The sequence below is a fragment of the Maylandia zebra genome, linkage group LG12 (genome assembly GCF_041146795.1).
Source record: "Maylandia zebra isolate NMK-2024a linkage group LG12, Mzebra_GT3a, whole genome shotgun sequence".
Classification (NCBI taxonomy): Eukaryota; Metazoa; Chordata; class Actinopteri; order Cichliformes; family Cichlidae; genus Maylandia; species Maylandia zebra.
In genome coordinates, this window is record NC_135178.1 from 32,268,241 (window position 1) to 32,283,319 (window position 15,079).

At 39.9% G+C, this 15,079-nt stretch overlaps 2 protein-coding genes across 2 annotated transcripts; one reads left to right on the forward strand and one right to left on the reverse strand.

Moving 5' to 3' along the window:
* Nucleotides 1–10,918, reverse strand: rnft2 (ring finger protein, transmembrane 2). Its single transcript, XM_004566703.4, has 10 exons — nt 10,782–10,918; nt 10,628–10,705; nt 9,272–9,783; nt 9,110–9,186; nt 8,350–8,450; nt 7,872–8,025; nt 3,287–3,436; nt 1,895–1,960; nt 1,688–1,789; nt 1–964 (listed from the first exon to the last, which is right to left on the reverse strand). Exons 2-10 carry the CDS (start codon nt 10,672–10,674, stop codon nt 830–832), a joined length of 1,344 nt encoding a protein of 447 aa, XP_004566760.1. The 5' UTR covers nt 10,675–10,705; nt 10,782–10,918; the 3' UTR covers nt 1–829.
* A 28-nt stretch (nt 10,919–10,946) lies between these two features.
* spring1 (SREBF pathway regulator in golgi 1) lies at nt 10,947–15,040 on the forward strand. Its single transcript, XM_004566704.5, has 5 exons — nt 10,947–11,563; nt 13,609–13,765; nt 13,863–14,014; nt 14,266–14,379; nt 14,899–15,040. Exons 1-5 carry the CDS (start codon nt 11,468–11,470, stop codon nt 14,980–14,982), a joined length of 603 nt encoding a protein of 200 aa, XP_004566761.1. The 5' UTR covers nt 10,947–11,467; the 3' UTR covers nt 14,983–15,040.
* The last annotated feature ends 39 nt before the right edge of the window (nt 15,041–15,079 follow it).

Below are 15,079 nucleotides of genomic sequence, written 5' to 3' on the forward strand. Positions count from 1 at the left end.
TTTGAGCTTAAGTGCTTTATTTCAAAACCAATGATCTCAGTGCTTCACTGCGCATTTTCCATATAGTCCTAGAGTCTATTAAGCAGCCCGAGGAAAATTATTCTAAATAAAATACACAGTAACAACATAAATGAGGAATAACAATGGAAGACAATTTACAGTGTGGACGATTATCAGATATGTGCCTCTGATGTCAGTGACAATGTATGTACTACATATCAACACTTTTACAATGCACCGTTTATGGTCAGGCTACTTAAACGGCACACACCACCTTGTTCCTTATTCAGTATCTATATATGCTTATGTTTTACCAACCACAACATCTTCTACCTAAAGAGTACAAACTGATTTTCCATTAAGAATCATTCTGAGACATTTCATTTTCAAATAAAGTCATTTGTAGAACTAAATCAATACATGTGATGAAATTGTAAAGACAACTCAGAGTGTATATTCAGTCACGTTTTACATTATAACTGCACTTAAAACAAACTTTTATATTAAAAAAAGTCAAATAAAAAGTTACCCATAGATTACAACAGTAGCAAACCATTGAAATTGAGCTCAAGTTTATGTTCCTTTACCACATTGATCATTTCTTTAAACATGTGGCCTCAATCACCAGCTTTATAGGAGATGATTGTTTTTAAATATATTCGATTATGGCCTTCTCAAATGCCTATAAATTTAATGTCCCCAATATATCATGTATTACCCCAATTATTCCTTGCCTGATTTATATAAGACATTTACAGAAACATCACTGTTTACCTGGCTTCAGAGTACAATCACATATCTCTGGATGCTCATGCTATATTATTAGAACTTAGTAAATTTGGAAGTGAGCTGAGGTGGTGCCATCCTTCCAGCATCTCAGGGTCTCAATGACAGTAGACCGACACAGTGGACACGTTCTCTCACGATCGAACCACAAACACAGGCATTCCTCGCAGAACACGTGCTGCAAAATAACAAAATCTTCATTTATTTGATGGCAGAAGTGTGACACATACATAGCTAGGATATCTTGCTAAAAATACCAATAAATAAGTAAATTTGTCGCTCAAGCTACTCTTGTGAAAACTGCATCTAAAAAAAATGGACATAGTCACCATGAAATCATCACGGGTTAATGAAGCCTCGTTGTGAAACATTGAGCATACTTGACCCTCCATATAAGCACTTCCGAAACCAGATGTCACAACTGCAGGGAACATCTGACTGTGAAACCATGTGACATAACCATGGAAACAACAAAAGCAATAATCACATGTTAGGCTTGTCCTGCATTATTGCTCTTTTGGATAAAGGGGGCTGTAATTTCAAAAATTAACATCAGTCACTGAACCTAGTGACTGAGCCCTTATTAGAGGATCAAGGAATCTAAAAGCTGTTTGTGACCACAGAGCCACCCTCTGCTGGCCATTAGAAAGAATGCAGGTTTGGTTTCAGACCCAGAAACTATGTCCATCTTTTATAGAAGTCTATAACATAATTGTTATTTACAGATGATAACAGAGCAACAAAAGTAGGTCATATTAACTTTTAACCACACCCAAATAACAGTCAGTATATAGTGACATTCAGTGACAACAATTTTGACTTTAAATGAGCCAAATAATTTGCAAAATTTAGATTTATTTTTTTTTTTTTACCATTTTGTTACCAGTTAATGAACCCTTACCTGACAGAGAAGTGCAATGGGGTCTCTAAAATCAGCCTGACAAATAGCACAGACATCACCTGCCTCGCTGCACTGCTGACTGCCAGCTCTCACTCCATAACTCTGGATGACATATGCACAAACACACAAAGGAGTGAAATCTTCTGGATAGTCATTTAGATTTTTTATAAATTCTTAAAAAAACAAAAAACAAAACCCACAACTGACCTGGGAGCTGCAGAGCATGACCAAGGCCTTGTGTATTGCAGATATACGTCCGCAGATGTCAAAGGACTGCAAATCCATCAAGATCAAGACAAAGCACAATTATTTAAAAAATAAAAAAAATATGGAATTACAGCATCCGTCAGGATTCCCCATTTCATCCAAAATTAGAAAGGACTTAGTTTACAGACATGCAAACAGATTCACAAGTCCATATTTGGGCACACCGCTGCTTTGAAATGAAAACAAAGAAACAAAAATCTATTTTACATAACTGTTCATTTCAACTTTAAAACAACAAAAATGGATTTCTTTTAGGGGCACACCTCACTAACTTAATTCTTATCTCACTGTCTTTATATGAAATAAAGCCATTACAAATTGATCAAAAGTCCAAATTGTTTCAGTTACACACAAACTAGACCTTTGATAACTTCCTTCACCTACAGCCTTCTGGTGTAAGCTCGTTTCTTTGAAGTTCATTCAACTGTTGCCCAGTCATTCAACACCGTTATGACGACAATGACTCAAAGAAGCATTCATATCAGCATGCTGTTATACTAAAGCAAGCCTTGCTTTGCCTGATTCTGGAAAACACCTGTGTGGTGCAACTTGTACATGGAGTACGCACATCCAGGAGATTACCCACGTAACTCAGTCGAACACCCCCATATTTAAGAACTACAACATCTGATTCACTGTTATATTTAAAGAAAGCAGGTCAATAATTGTAACCACACATTGTAGAATGAATAGTCTCAGAGTGTAAATAATCTTTGCATCATCCATAGACTTGCTCATTCATGTTCCATTAATTTTCACTATTTCTGTTCTCCCACAGAATGTCGTGTCCAACTTTTAGTGAGTCATTGCCCAAGAAAGTCTATTTTCTGAGTTTTGAAGTCTTTTTAAAGGCTGACCTTCCTGTGACCATTGACTAAGTTTTCTGCCTTCTTTCTTCCCCTGTCACGGGTCCATGAGCTGAGGTGCATTCTTACTCTGAAACTAATGTTGCTTAAAAACATCATCATTGTCAAATGTGACAATGCTGGGGTTTTTTTTTTTTTTTCCACCAGTTTTACAGAAATTTGCAGAGGCATTACCTGTCCATACTGGGAACAGCAGACTAAATGGTACTAATGACTTACAATTATTGGGGAGAAAAGAATGGTTGAGGAAAAGTCTGATAATTTTAAATGACCCCTCATGCCAAAATTTCCATGATACCAACACATGACTGAAAATAATGACTGAATTTTGATGATTTTTTTGCAAAGGAGCACCACTAAAATTCTACCAGAAGTCTAAAAGTAAGTCTTTAGTGGAAACCTTCCATGCAAAACCTAAAAAAAAAAAAAAAAGGACAAAAGCAATTTTGCCCTCAGGTGCTGAAACCTTGCAGAGGCTGTAGATGATGATGAGTGTAGCTCCCAGGAAGTAACTGTTTGAGGGGTCTTCTCCCATGATGTACTTGTACCACAACTGGATGGGAACGAGGGCTCGAAACAGCTGGCTCAGCTCCTCGATCAGCAGGTAGAACTTACCCTGCACAAACACACACAATATTAAAAACTACATCAATAGCTGAGACTTCAATTATTCAGTGTCAGTGACTATATGTGGCCATGTAAACTGAATGGCAGCACTTTTGAAAAAGAAACAAAAAAGACACATAACACAAGTTTCAAATATAAGGAAAAAATATATATACCCAGTGGAGACAATATGTATTCTTTGTCTGATCCACTCACTAGCTGTCCAAAAAAGCAAAAAGGACTCAGTAGCTTCAGGGCACTCTTCTATCTAGTCGAGAGCAGTGTGGTATTAAAAGCTTAAAACAGCATGCCTCCAGCCCAAATGTGGCCGCTGTCCAGATCTCAGCAGTTTCACAGCAGTACAAGCAATTTCCTCACACTGCAAGGGAAACTGGCAGCGGCTCTTTCCACCTGCTACCCAGTGCCCACATTAAGCTCAGCCCTATGGGGGCTCGCTAGCTATCTTTAAAGGGCCTCCCTTCCGTAATCACAGAGTAGAAATGTACTTCTGTCCCCACTGCCACAAAGTGTGTTAAGTGAATTGGGGACGGTTAAAAGCGGGGGCGAACAAAACGAAGGCAAACTTGATTCCCCGATTGCCCTGGCTTGCATAATGACTTCCTGGATGATAGCTGACAAAGATTGATGACTGTGGGTAAAGAGGCACAAGCAGCTGGGTAGGCAGGGGAAGTAGACCTCTACTAGCTACTAATTCATCTTCCTTATTGTCCCCTCAGTCTGGCATCCCACAGTGCCCATCACGCCCACGTAAAAACTGTCAAATTTAAAGTTTGGAGATGAGCCAGCCAGTGTGAGTAGCAGATACTGCTTGAGTAGTCCTTAGCTTAGCCATTACTGTACATTTTTATCTACAAGACTGGAATCTACATTACTCAGAAAGGATTGACAAACAAAATGTGTAGTCGGTTCTGTCATAGCTTATTCTTACTTCCTTTGACTGGCACATTGTGGGTCATTCTTTTAGGGCTGTTGCAATATCCAATGTTATTTTGGACCTCAAAACAAAAAAGGATGCACTAATATTATCACAATATGAATAAAATAACAGTAATAATAGCGTCACTCAAATTTAGCTATATATAAAATACGAGTGTATGGAGGTGGTAAGAAAGTTACACAAGAAGAACAATTGCAGCGACAGTTACACAGAAACTGCAAGCTGGACAAATCTTATCACTAAAATTAGCTACACAGTTATTCAATTCACCCGAAACATGAATTTACTTTGTTCTATACTGCCTTACATGTAATACAATTTGACTTTGTATGACTGTTCAAACTAAAAAACTTTAACAATGAGATTTAGTTAATGGAACTTACTGGACGCTCCTGTTTGAGTCATTTTTTCCACAGCTACCAAAAGTCTAAAAAGGAAATCTTTCTGGCGTAGGCAGAACAAACATTTAAAATAATTTTTGTGCATTCTTTACCTTCTTTAGTTTATTATTTTTATTTTATTTTTATTATTTTATCTTAACAGAGCTGCATTTCTGTGCAAAGGTCTTGCGCAAATGCTCACTTCTTTATATTGTTCTTCCAAGGAACCAGCCTTTCTTGTCATTTTTTTAAAAGAAAAGTGGTCTTCAGCAAAAGTTTCCCAGGTTTTCTGAAGGTCTTTTAAAGGTTTTCTTTGGGCATTGGCAGCTTTGTCGTGCGGTCCAGTCTTTGTACTCGACCATTTTCAGTTGAACACTTTTCTTGTTTTGTTTTTTTAAAAGTGTGTGTCCTTAAAAGAAATGAGGAAAAGTGAAGGGCAAAAGAAGAAGTAAATGCCCTAAAAATGATCTACAGTAGATTACAGTAGCTGAAAGTCATGTTCTTAAGAGATAGAGTAAAAAAAAAAATCCAAAGACTCTGTGAAAGATCTTTGATATGCATACCTGCGATATGCATTTATTTTATAGTAATTTCTCTACTCTTGGGATTTATTAGGTATATCTTATGTATTTAAAATATATTTAACTCCATATTAGCACGACTGAAATTAGAGACAACTTGATAACACTGAAAATACATGTTTAGTAATTACCCATTAAATAAGATTCAAGCAAAAGCAGTTTTATGAGTCTATGCCTTTAAAACATAACCGTCATGGAACTTCTGATCGCATGCCCGCTATTGCTTGTGCAAACTTGTGCTGACTGCAGTGATTATGTGGAATCATTAGTGTATCCACAGCTGGACACAGTAATGAATCCAAAAGGCAGATTATATGACTTCATGGGGTTCAGAACAGACAGCACTGTCTGGCTAAGAATTGATGATATAATTGGGGATTACCAAAAAATTTAACGTGTCCCATCACAACTGTGAAGCTTCAATCCGTGTGTGTATATTTGTGTGTTTGTGAGCGGAGGATACAGGTAATGGTCCAGCTCCAGGGAGGGATGACCTCACCTCTGCAATCCCCTCGAGGGCAAATGAGCTCAGTTGCTGGCTGGTGTGGTTCTGATAGGCCTCTAGGTTTGTTTATCAGTGGAAAATTTAATCCTAATACTTTATAACTCCCCCCTCCTCTACCTCCCATTTAACGCACAAGCACACAACGGGAATACAAGCTGCACCTGTATGGAAATCAAAGTGTGTGTGTGTGTGTGTGTGTGTGCGTGCGCATTTGCAGTCATACTTTGTCGCCTCAGGACAGAAAAAAACCACACAAGCAGACACCCGCACTCACAAGGCTCACCTAAGGAGTACCGTTTAAAACCTAATGAATACAAAACAGCTTCACACTGTGACCCTTTAGCACTTTGTTCACTCAGTGGAGTATTTCATCATAGTTTAGCAAATTTTCTTTTTTCACCTCATGAACCGAGCTTAACAACTTTAAGAGTGAGCACCCTGTAACTTGACATGTTGTGAACAAGCATGAATACTGCCTTTTGACAGAAACTTGGCTTAGATGTCTTTCAAGTTTGCTATACAATCTTACAACATATACAACCTGGTATTTCATTAATGAGTTAAAGAGAAAGAAAGGTTTTTGATCAAGTTGTTCTAAATCTTAATAATAATAATTTGCAGTGTGATAATCGAAGAAGAAAAGAATGACATGATCTGGAAAGTAAAGATGCTCAGTTTTGGTAAAAGCCTAATCAAAATTAATCAGTTGTATGGCCAATAATTATAATCTCAATTATTTGATATTTTATGATTTTTCATGAACTTTAACATTTGCATTTGATTCCCTTTTTTTCCAAATACAGGATTTGCTTGGGTTTTAATTAGAAATCGCATGAAAAGCAAACGTGAACGTGGTCAAAGACACAAGTCATCTGGTTGTGAGTTTATGACCCTTCCTGCAAAGTCACCTGGCAGTCACTCCCTGCCTGCAGCCTCCACTGCAGGAGGCCTGCAGATGAAGGCAACAAGACGACCGAGCTGAATGTGCTTGCAAAGCCAGCGTGGTAGCCATGGGGAGAGAGACTGAGAACATAAAGCCAACAAACAACTGACCGCCAAAAGGGGACACTGTGAGAAATCCCCTGAGACCTTGCAACCATTAAATTGCCTTCCACAAGTTTACCTACCAAAATATTTTATGTCTATTACTGCTTGTTAACGAAATACTCTTTTTCCATCATCTTGGTCTTAAATGAGCTAAATAATGAGTAAAGTTGAACTTTTAGGGAGGAGCAAAAGAGGACTGCTGTCAAGGAAAGGAGTACGCTTGATTTTAACACAGACAAAATGATTGCTTTACAGTGAAAATCAAGGCAAAGAAGAATTAATTTTTATCTGTTATATCTGTTCACTGCATCACTATCTGATGAAGAAATCTACAACACTCTTACATCACTCTGACCAGACCTGATGACAGAGTAATGAGCACAGAGTTTCAGATTAAAGCCGCTGCCCAGTCACAGTGGAAGGACCTGGTTGAGATGATTTAGCTATCTGACTATTATACCTTCTGGCCACATTCTAAATGAGGTTTTTCAAAAATGTGCAAAATCTGGACGTTTCTATTGGACATCGATCTAAGTGGAAGAAAATTAAAGCAGTGGTCCCCAACCCCCGGGCCACAGACCGGTACCGGTCCATGAGTCGTTTGGTACCGGGCCGCGAGAGTTGATGTTACTCTCAATGTCGTTGGCGCATTTCAGGAGGACGCTGCTAATAAAGTTACACAATTACACAGTGAATTTGCATTTATTATTATTTTTACAAAATGCCACAGTTTTTTGTCTTGGTCGTATCATCCTCGACACCTTAAAGGCCGGTACGTGAAAACATTGTCTGACATTAAACCAGTCTGTGGCACAAAAAAGGTTAGGGACCGCTGAATTAATGGATACTTATTTCTTAATTTACACTTTCACTGAAATCAAAAGGTTGTCTTGGTCTCTGTATCTTTTTTTAACATGAAAAACGTGCATTTTCTGTAAAAAGCTCTAGAAAATGAATGAATCTGGATTTCTTACCCTGGATTTGAATGCCAGGAGAATCTTAGGCAGAAAGAGGACAAAGCATTTCAGGATGATGGTGACGTACTTGAGTACAAAATCTGTGATGCCCACTGCCCAGATCAGATCAAAGAAATCAAAGCTGTTGAGGATGGGCTTGGCAAATATGAGGCTAGAAGAGAAAAACAAAATGAATCAGCGACTTATTGTCAAGGATGGTGTTGCTTACACTTCGTCTAATGACAAACAACAGCAAGAAAAGATGTCAGAACATGTCAGAAACTCTGTGGAAACAAAACAACAAAACAAACAAAAATACTCACAGGACAAGATCAGACAAGAACGGGAACACTGCCTGAAGGAAATGGAAGTAAAAATAAAACGCACAACATAAAAATGAATGGGGAAAAACCTAAATGTATATGTAGAAAAAATAAAATAAAATGGCAGGCAAAGAAACACAGAACTACTAGAAAAATCTTTGCTGGTACACTACCTGTTGTGCAGCTCTTCATGACTAAATGTGTAGTAGATATACACGATGTTCCCTCCAAGGAACATGATGATCCATAGAGCAACAAATACAGAACGTTCCTCCTGGTAACAGAGACACATAGAGGGATTTCAAGCAACATGCACCATACATTTCTTCTAAATGTGCTGTAAGGTGCTAGTATTTCAAATAATGCTGCAAACTAACAGAATGCTTGGTGTGTTATGAGTTTGTTTGAATGTGAAAGAGCATGTATACATAGACATCTCTCACATAAAAAGTCAATTTTAAAAGGTATTTCAGTGATTATACACCAAATTGATTTATGATGTTTAGAATAAGACTTATTCAGCGCGTATATTTTTCTTATGCTCATCAAGACCAACGACGATGATGAATTAATCCACCTACAAAATCTTCTGTCTACCAAAAAATGATTACACTTATTTATTTATTTTTACAATACAGCTCTGTTGTAGTCCAATTGTTATTGAAACGGCACTACGTTACATTTAACACACAATATCGTCAAAAAATGGATCAGTGCATTCTGTTTTAACATCACTAAAAATATTATTTAATAATAATAATTACTAATTTAATATCATTTAACAGTTTTATTAAGTATAATAAAGAGAAATAAGGAACATAATTACATCTTTCAGTAATAATTGCTGTGCTAAAACGTGCTTGGAAAACATTAGCGTGAATCTGATCTAAGAATAAAATAGCTATACTTCTTGGATTTTGTTCTACCCTTTACCCGTAATGATACTTGGTGCCTTAAAGTGGAATTGGCATAGGCAAACGTGCTGGCCATCCCCACGCATACAGCAATTCCTGCGAGAGAGGTGCAATATCATCAGTGCATGAGAGGTACCGTTAAACAATCTTAGCCACATTAGTCCTCCACAAGCTGAAATACCTAGTTTATGCTGAAAGCAGACTTTAGCCAACAAAATAAGGATGAAGGGGAAGCCTCTCTGTAGCCAGGTGACCACTGCTTTCAACTCAGACAAAGCTGGGGCTGGGGTGGACTGGTCTTCCTGGGCCTCCTCCCTGGAGCTGTGCCTTTCTGAGCCAGCTGCTGTGGTAGCCTGCTGGAGCAGGGACGAGGTCCTATGCTGAAGGGGCTGATGGTGGAAGTGGTGATGGTGATGATGGTGCTGAGGTGGCCGAGGGAGAAAAGGTCCACCCTCTGTGCGATGGGGCCCCCCTTCCTCTCTGGATGATGCTGTCATCTGGATAAAAACTTCAGGGGGAGAGCCCAAGACTAAGCCGGCTGCCTGGAATTGGGCAGAGGAGACAGAGCTGGAGGGGACACCAACAAGGCCGGAGAAGATCTGCTGGGGAGAAGCGGGTGATTCAGGCTTCAGGCAGTCAAACACACCACCCTCATCCAGGCTGCTTTCCGATCCCAGAGTTTGGCTTCGGCTCCTAAATGGAGAAAAATTGCACGTAGTATAGTATGCAGTCTTTGAATAATCATCAGCATCTTAATCTGTGTAGTGTGTTCTTCAATTATCAGAAAACCTCTGGGGACAAAGATGCGTTTTTCTTTTACTCCAAGTCACAGATATTAAATTGAGACTGATGATAAAACTTGATGAGTTTGGCTTTCGGTTGCAGTTTTTCTTAAACAGGGGTTAAATGAATGAAATGAAGAAGCCTAAAGCTCCCTCTTCAGAGCCACGTCCTCTAGCTCTTCTGCTGGGGACACTGAGACATTCCCAAGCCAGCTCAGAGACATAATCTCTTGAGCGTACCCTGGGTCTTCCCCAAGGCCTCCTCACAGTAGGGGATGCCCCAAACACCTCACCCAGGAGGCATTCAGGTGGTCCAGATGTCAGATGCCCAAACAACTTCAACTGATTCATTCATTGCAGAGGAGTAAAAGCTTTATTCTGAGTTCCTCCTGTATGACCGAGGTCTTTAGTATGTCTCTAAAGGCCGGCCTGAGCGCCATTCATTTCCGCTGCCAGTATGTTGCTCACTGAATTATTGAACTAAACGCGATTGGAGCTCCAATTTTTTATTCTGGCAAAATGAAATGATGCTGGTCTATAACTCCTTTTGTTTTGTGCTGAGAGTAATTAAGAGTTATAAGGCAACAAATGGAGGAAGGCCAAACTCAAAGTGTTGCAACAATGTTGGAAAGCACATATAACCTACAATTGCAAATATGTGGCCTTGCCAAAACTACCAAGAAAGCATACAGGCGGTGCAGGCAGAAGGGGTGACAAAAGCATCTGTGCATTTGTGCAGCACCTCCTTTCCCCACCTTTCAGAGGGCATGCCATCCGTGTTGCTGCTGTGTCTCCTCTGCATGGCATACCGATCATCACCACATGGTCCAGTCCTGTAAACGCACAAATCCACAGTATCATCACCAGTATGTGATTCACAGAAGTGACCAAAAATATAAACCACTTTACCTGAATTAATGCGGTGTACTGGACTACAGCTCTTGTCATGGTTGTTGTAAATGGTTAGCTAGACAGCTGCTGCTGCTGCCCAGACGATCCGCTCGGGAAACTTCCGGTGTGGCGTCACTAAGACCGCCATCTACCAATCAGCACCTTCTTTCCGACCACACTACATCCGTGCTGGGGATTTGTTTTGCTGATGCTGGATGTCAGATTTTGCTGAAAAAAAATCCCACCGTTTCTTCTTACTAGACATAATTTTGGACATGATCGAATTATTATCTACAGAGGAGACGAAGAAGCGTTATTAAACAGCGTCATAGCTTATTGGTTATCGCTCCTCATTATTTATCTAGCAACACCGAGAGCAGACGGCGCTAGCTAGCAGGCTAACAAAGCTGGCATTTACAGTGAAACACTTAGCTTGCATGTCCAGCGCGTAATTCGGTAGTTTCAAAACATTATATTTAAAGGTTGCTATTGTGAGTTTAAGAGTTAAAACATGGGTTAGCTAGAGTTAGCTATTTTCCGTCTATGTCCTATATTTGCATTTTTACCACCAACTGAGCTAGCTTTACATTATTTACAGTTAGCCTTTTCATATTCCTGAAAATTGAAGACAGCCAGAGAACTGCTATCCGTGGAGGTTTGATGTGTTGGGCTGTCACTTGCATTTCCCCAAAGCAAGCCATGCTATGATGGTGCTACGGCGGCTACTGAGAAAGCGCTGGGTGCTGGGAGTTGTCTTTGGACTCTCCCTCATCTACTTTCTGACCAGCACACTCAAACAGGTACAGAAACTCACACTGAGATAAGTCGATTACAGAAAAAAACATGCAAGAGGAAAAAAAGATCTAGTCACTTTCTTTTTTCTTTGCTTTGTAAAAACAAAAAAACACACTACATGCCAATTCTAAGTAGGAAACCAAACATACACGCATTAGTAGGGAGCTGTATATCCAAGCTTCTACCTTGTCCAAATAACTATTCTTCTGAATAATCACAATTTGTGGCATTATTTTTTGAAAGTGTAGCTGGGTCTAATATTACAGACTTTTACCAGCATCTAAACAATAATTTCTGCCCACTTTTTTGACAGATTTCTAAATGAAAATGTTTGTGCTTTCTGTTTTGTGTGTGTATGTGTTCCTCAAGCTTGGGTCCTCTACCAGCAGCCCGAGAATGTGAGGGCTCTGATCTTAGCTGTTCCTATGACTGCACTCTTCTGGACAGGCCTCTGATGGTCAGCCTGCAGTCTGCTGGAGCCACTATTCAATTTTGGGGTTTACAGCTCGTATCACTGGGGCCACTTGACTTTTCCTTCCACGTCTGCTTCAGTTGTTCCTTCAGCTTCTCAGTTTTCTCATGCTTTCTTTTTGAAGTTGTTGTCCCATGGGATAGAGACATTTGCAGTCTCCTGCTTTTTGTCAGCCACCACTTTCTGTGTGGCTGGCCATCAGCTTCTTCTCTATCCTGAAAGTCCCACAGGGTCTTAGCCCTGCAGTTTTCAGCCAGCAGGTAATAGTAGACTTCTAAAACACATGCGCATAGATATTCTCGTACACTATCCCAGCCACTTGATAGGTCCTCTCAATGTATGTTGTCCCTTCTTGCATCTTAGATTCTGCCGCAGTGTGCTGGATAGTTCTAGGAAGCCTTTGCACAGTCTGCAGCTTGGCTTCTGTCAGCTGTGGTAGACCCCTGCCTCTATGGATCTGGTGCTTAGGGCCTATTCTTGTGATGCCATGAGCTGCCTCTGTGCTGTCCTTTAAGTCTCTAGCCACTGGTAGGATTTCTTGATGCCAGCCACTTCCTCCATCTGTTGATGGTACACCCCATGTAGGGGCTTGGTCTTGTATGATAGCTCCTCTTGTTCCTCATCACCAGCTGCCTTCAGCCAGCTGAAGACCTCATAGAGCAGCTTAACTTGGGGGCTCTCTGTCCGATGCATTAACGGAGGCTCCACGTTTCTTCCTGGATTGTGGCTCTGACACTCATTAATCCTCTTTATTCCTCTCTCTGTTGCTCATAGAGCCTCAGGGTGATGGCCTTTGGGTGGAGAACTCATCAGTGGCACCTGTGGCCCTTTCATTATTATTATTATTATTATTATTATTATTATTATCTGATGACTACCATTGAGCTGACCGTTCTGCCTCCTGGCAGCTCCACCTCTTCAGTCCAGATCACCTTTACTTTCTTTCTAACCATTCAGCCACACACTCACTCAGTCTGAATGACACCTTAATGTCTAGAGTCTCGGATTACTGCTGCACCAGTAGCTGGTGCTTTGACCCAGCTACTGGTCAACGTACCCGTTATTTCCAATGCTGTGCTCATGTGCAGACTCATGTGCCTATTCAGTTTGGTTACGGTGATGCTGCGCAGGATCTTTGCTTTTCCTTGAACTGCACTTTTCTGGACAAAGATGTCGGTTTTCATTCCTGGAATCTGCTTTTTCACTGCCCAGAGTGTTCAGATCATCAAAGTGACCACTGTTCCCCTCTCCTTGTACATCTTCTCTGGCTCTTCTCTCAGCCCTTGGTATTTCTCAAGCTTCTCGTGTTTCTTCATCCTGATGTTGCTATTGCTTGGTATTGCTACTGCTGGGTATTGCTACATCGATCACTATGGCCTTCTTACTCTACTTGTCTTCTACATTGTTGAAACAGTGGCTATAGTTTCTCGAAACATTACTGTTATTGACAGATATTATCTGTCAGAATAATAATATAGTGAATTTAGAATAGGGTTATATGCGCAACCATATTCTGAAATTTATGTTGCTCTTCATTAGCTTTCCATGACCCGTTTCTTGTATGTGTGCATTTTTCAGGAGGAGCGGACCATACGAGACCGAACACTCTTAGAAGTTAGAGATTCAGATCATCGCATCCCCTGGAAAGTCCGCTTTAACCTGGGGAACAGCAGCCGACAGATCACTCAGTGTAGAAATTCCATCCAGGGCAAGACACTGCTTACAGACGAACTTGGTGAGTAATAAATCTATTACTCACCACCATACAGTGATAACACATCGGATGTAGCCTGTAACCAGTGCTTATCATAATCTGCATTAATGTTTTACAGGATATGTCTGTGAGAGAAAAGACTTGCTCGTTAATGGCTGCTGTAACGTCAATGCTCCCAGCACCAGACAGTACATATGTAAAAGTTGCCTGGCCAATGGATGCTGTAGCATCTATGAGTATTGCGTGTCATGCTGTCTCCAGCCCGATAAGGTAATCTGTCACATCAAGGGCCTTCAGGATCATCGCGTTTAACTTTCATCGGAAAAGGCATATCTGCCCACATGCTGTGTACCTTTGCATGCACACATTTGAAACCAAAGATATCATTTAAAATTGCATATTGAGTTTGCATTTTAAGCAAAGCAGTGCATGCAATGGGAACAGATAATAAATCTAAGTGATTATAAATCTATACATGTTTTTGTACATGTTCAATTTCTTTTCTTTCTATTTTTGTTTAGCAACTTCTTCTTGAGCGCTTCCTGAATCGTGCAGCTGAAGGTTTCCAGAATCTTTTCACTGCTGTCGCGGATCATTTTGAGTTGTGTCTGGCCAAGTGTAGGACATCTTCACAAGTATGTTAAGTTCAACAGAAGAAACAAACATGAATTGTTAGATTTTCCAAACCAGTTTTAAAGTGTTGACCCATACAAATCATAATAACAATAACTGTAATCATTTGGAAACAAAGGAATAGTGAAATTAGTAGTCTGGCGGATATGCAGCAACACTTACCCTTATCTCTTGACATTCAAAGTCGATATTTTGCTCATACATTTATCTGTATATTTTTCAGACAGTTGTTGACAAAAGATACGCTTTTATTTGAACTTGATGCATCACTATGACACATAATGATTTTCTCATGAATTTCCTGAGACAGTTGGTTCATTTAGAAATTTGAAAAACTCCCCAAAATAAAAATAAATAAAAAACAGAAACAAAACTGATTCTCGGCTAATCTCATTGTAAATCACTGAATCTGCACAAGCTTTGAATATTTTCAGTACTGTGAAAGTATTGAGAAGAGCAATATAAGTGCTTTGTGAAAAAACTTTTTAGTTTGTCTCATTTCTATTTTTCCCCTTCTCCAGAGCGTTCAACATGAAAACACGTACCGAAACCCTCAAGCAAAGTACTGCTATGGTGAGAGTCCTCCAGAACTTCTGCCTGTATGAGCCTATTTGACTTGCTTCTGGTGTTTAGTAATCGAAGAGCAATGGAATAGCAATTGACGTTTGTTGAAGAGATGGTGCATATGAAATGCTTGGACAA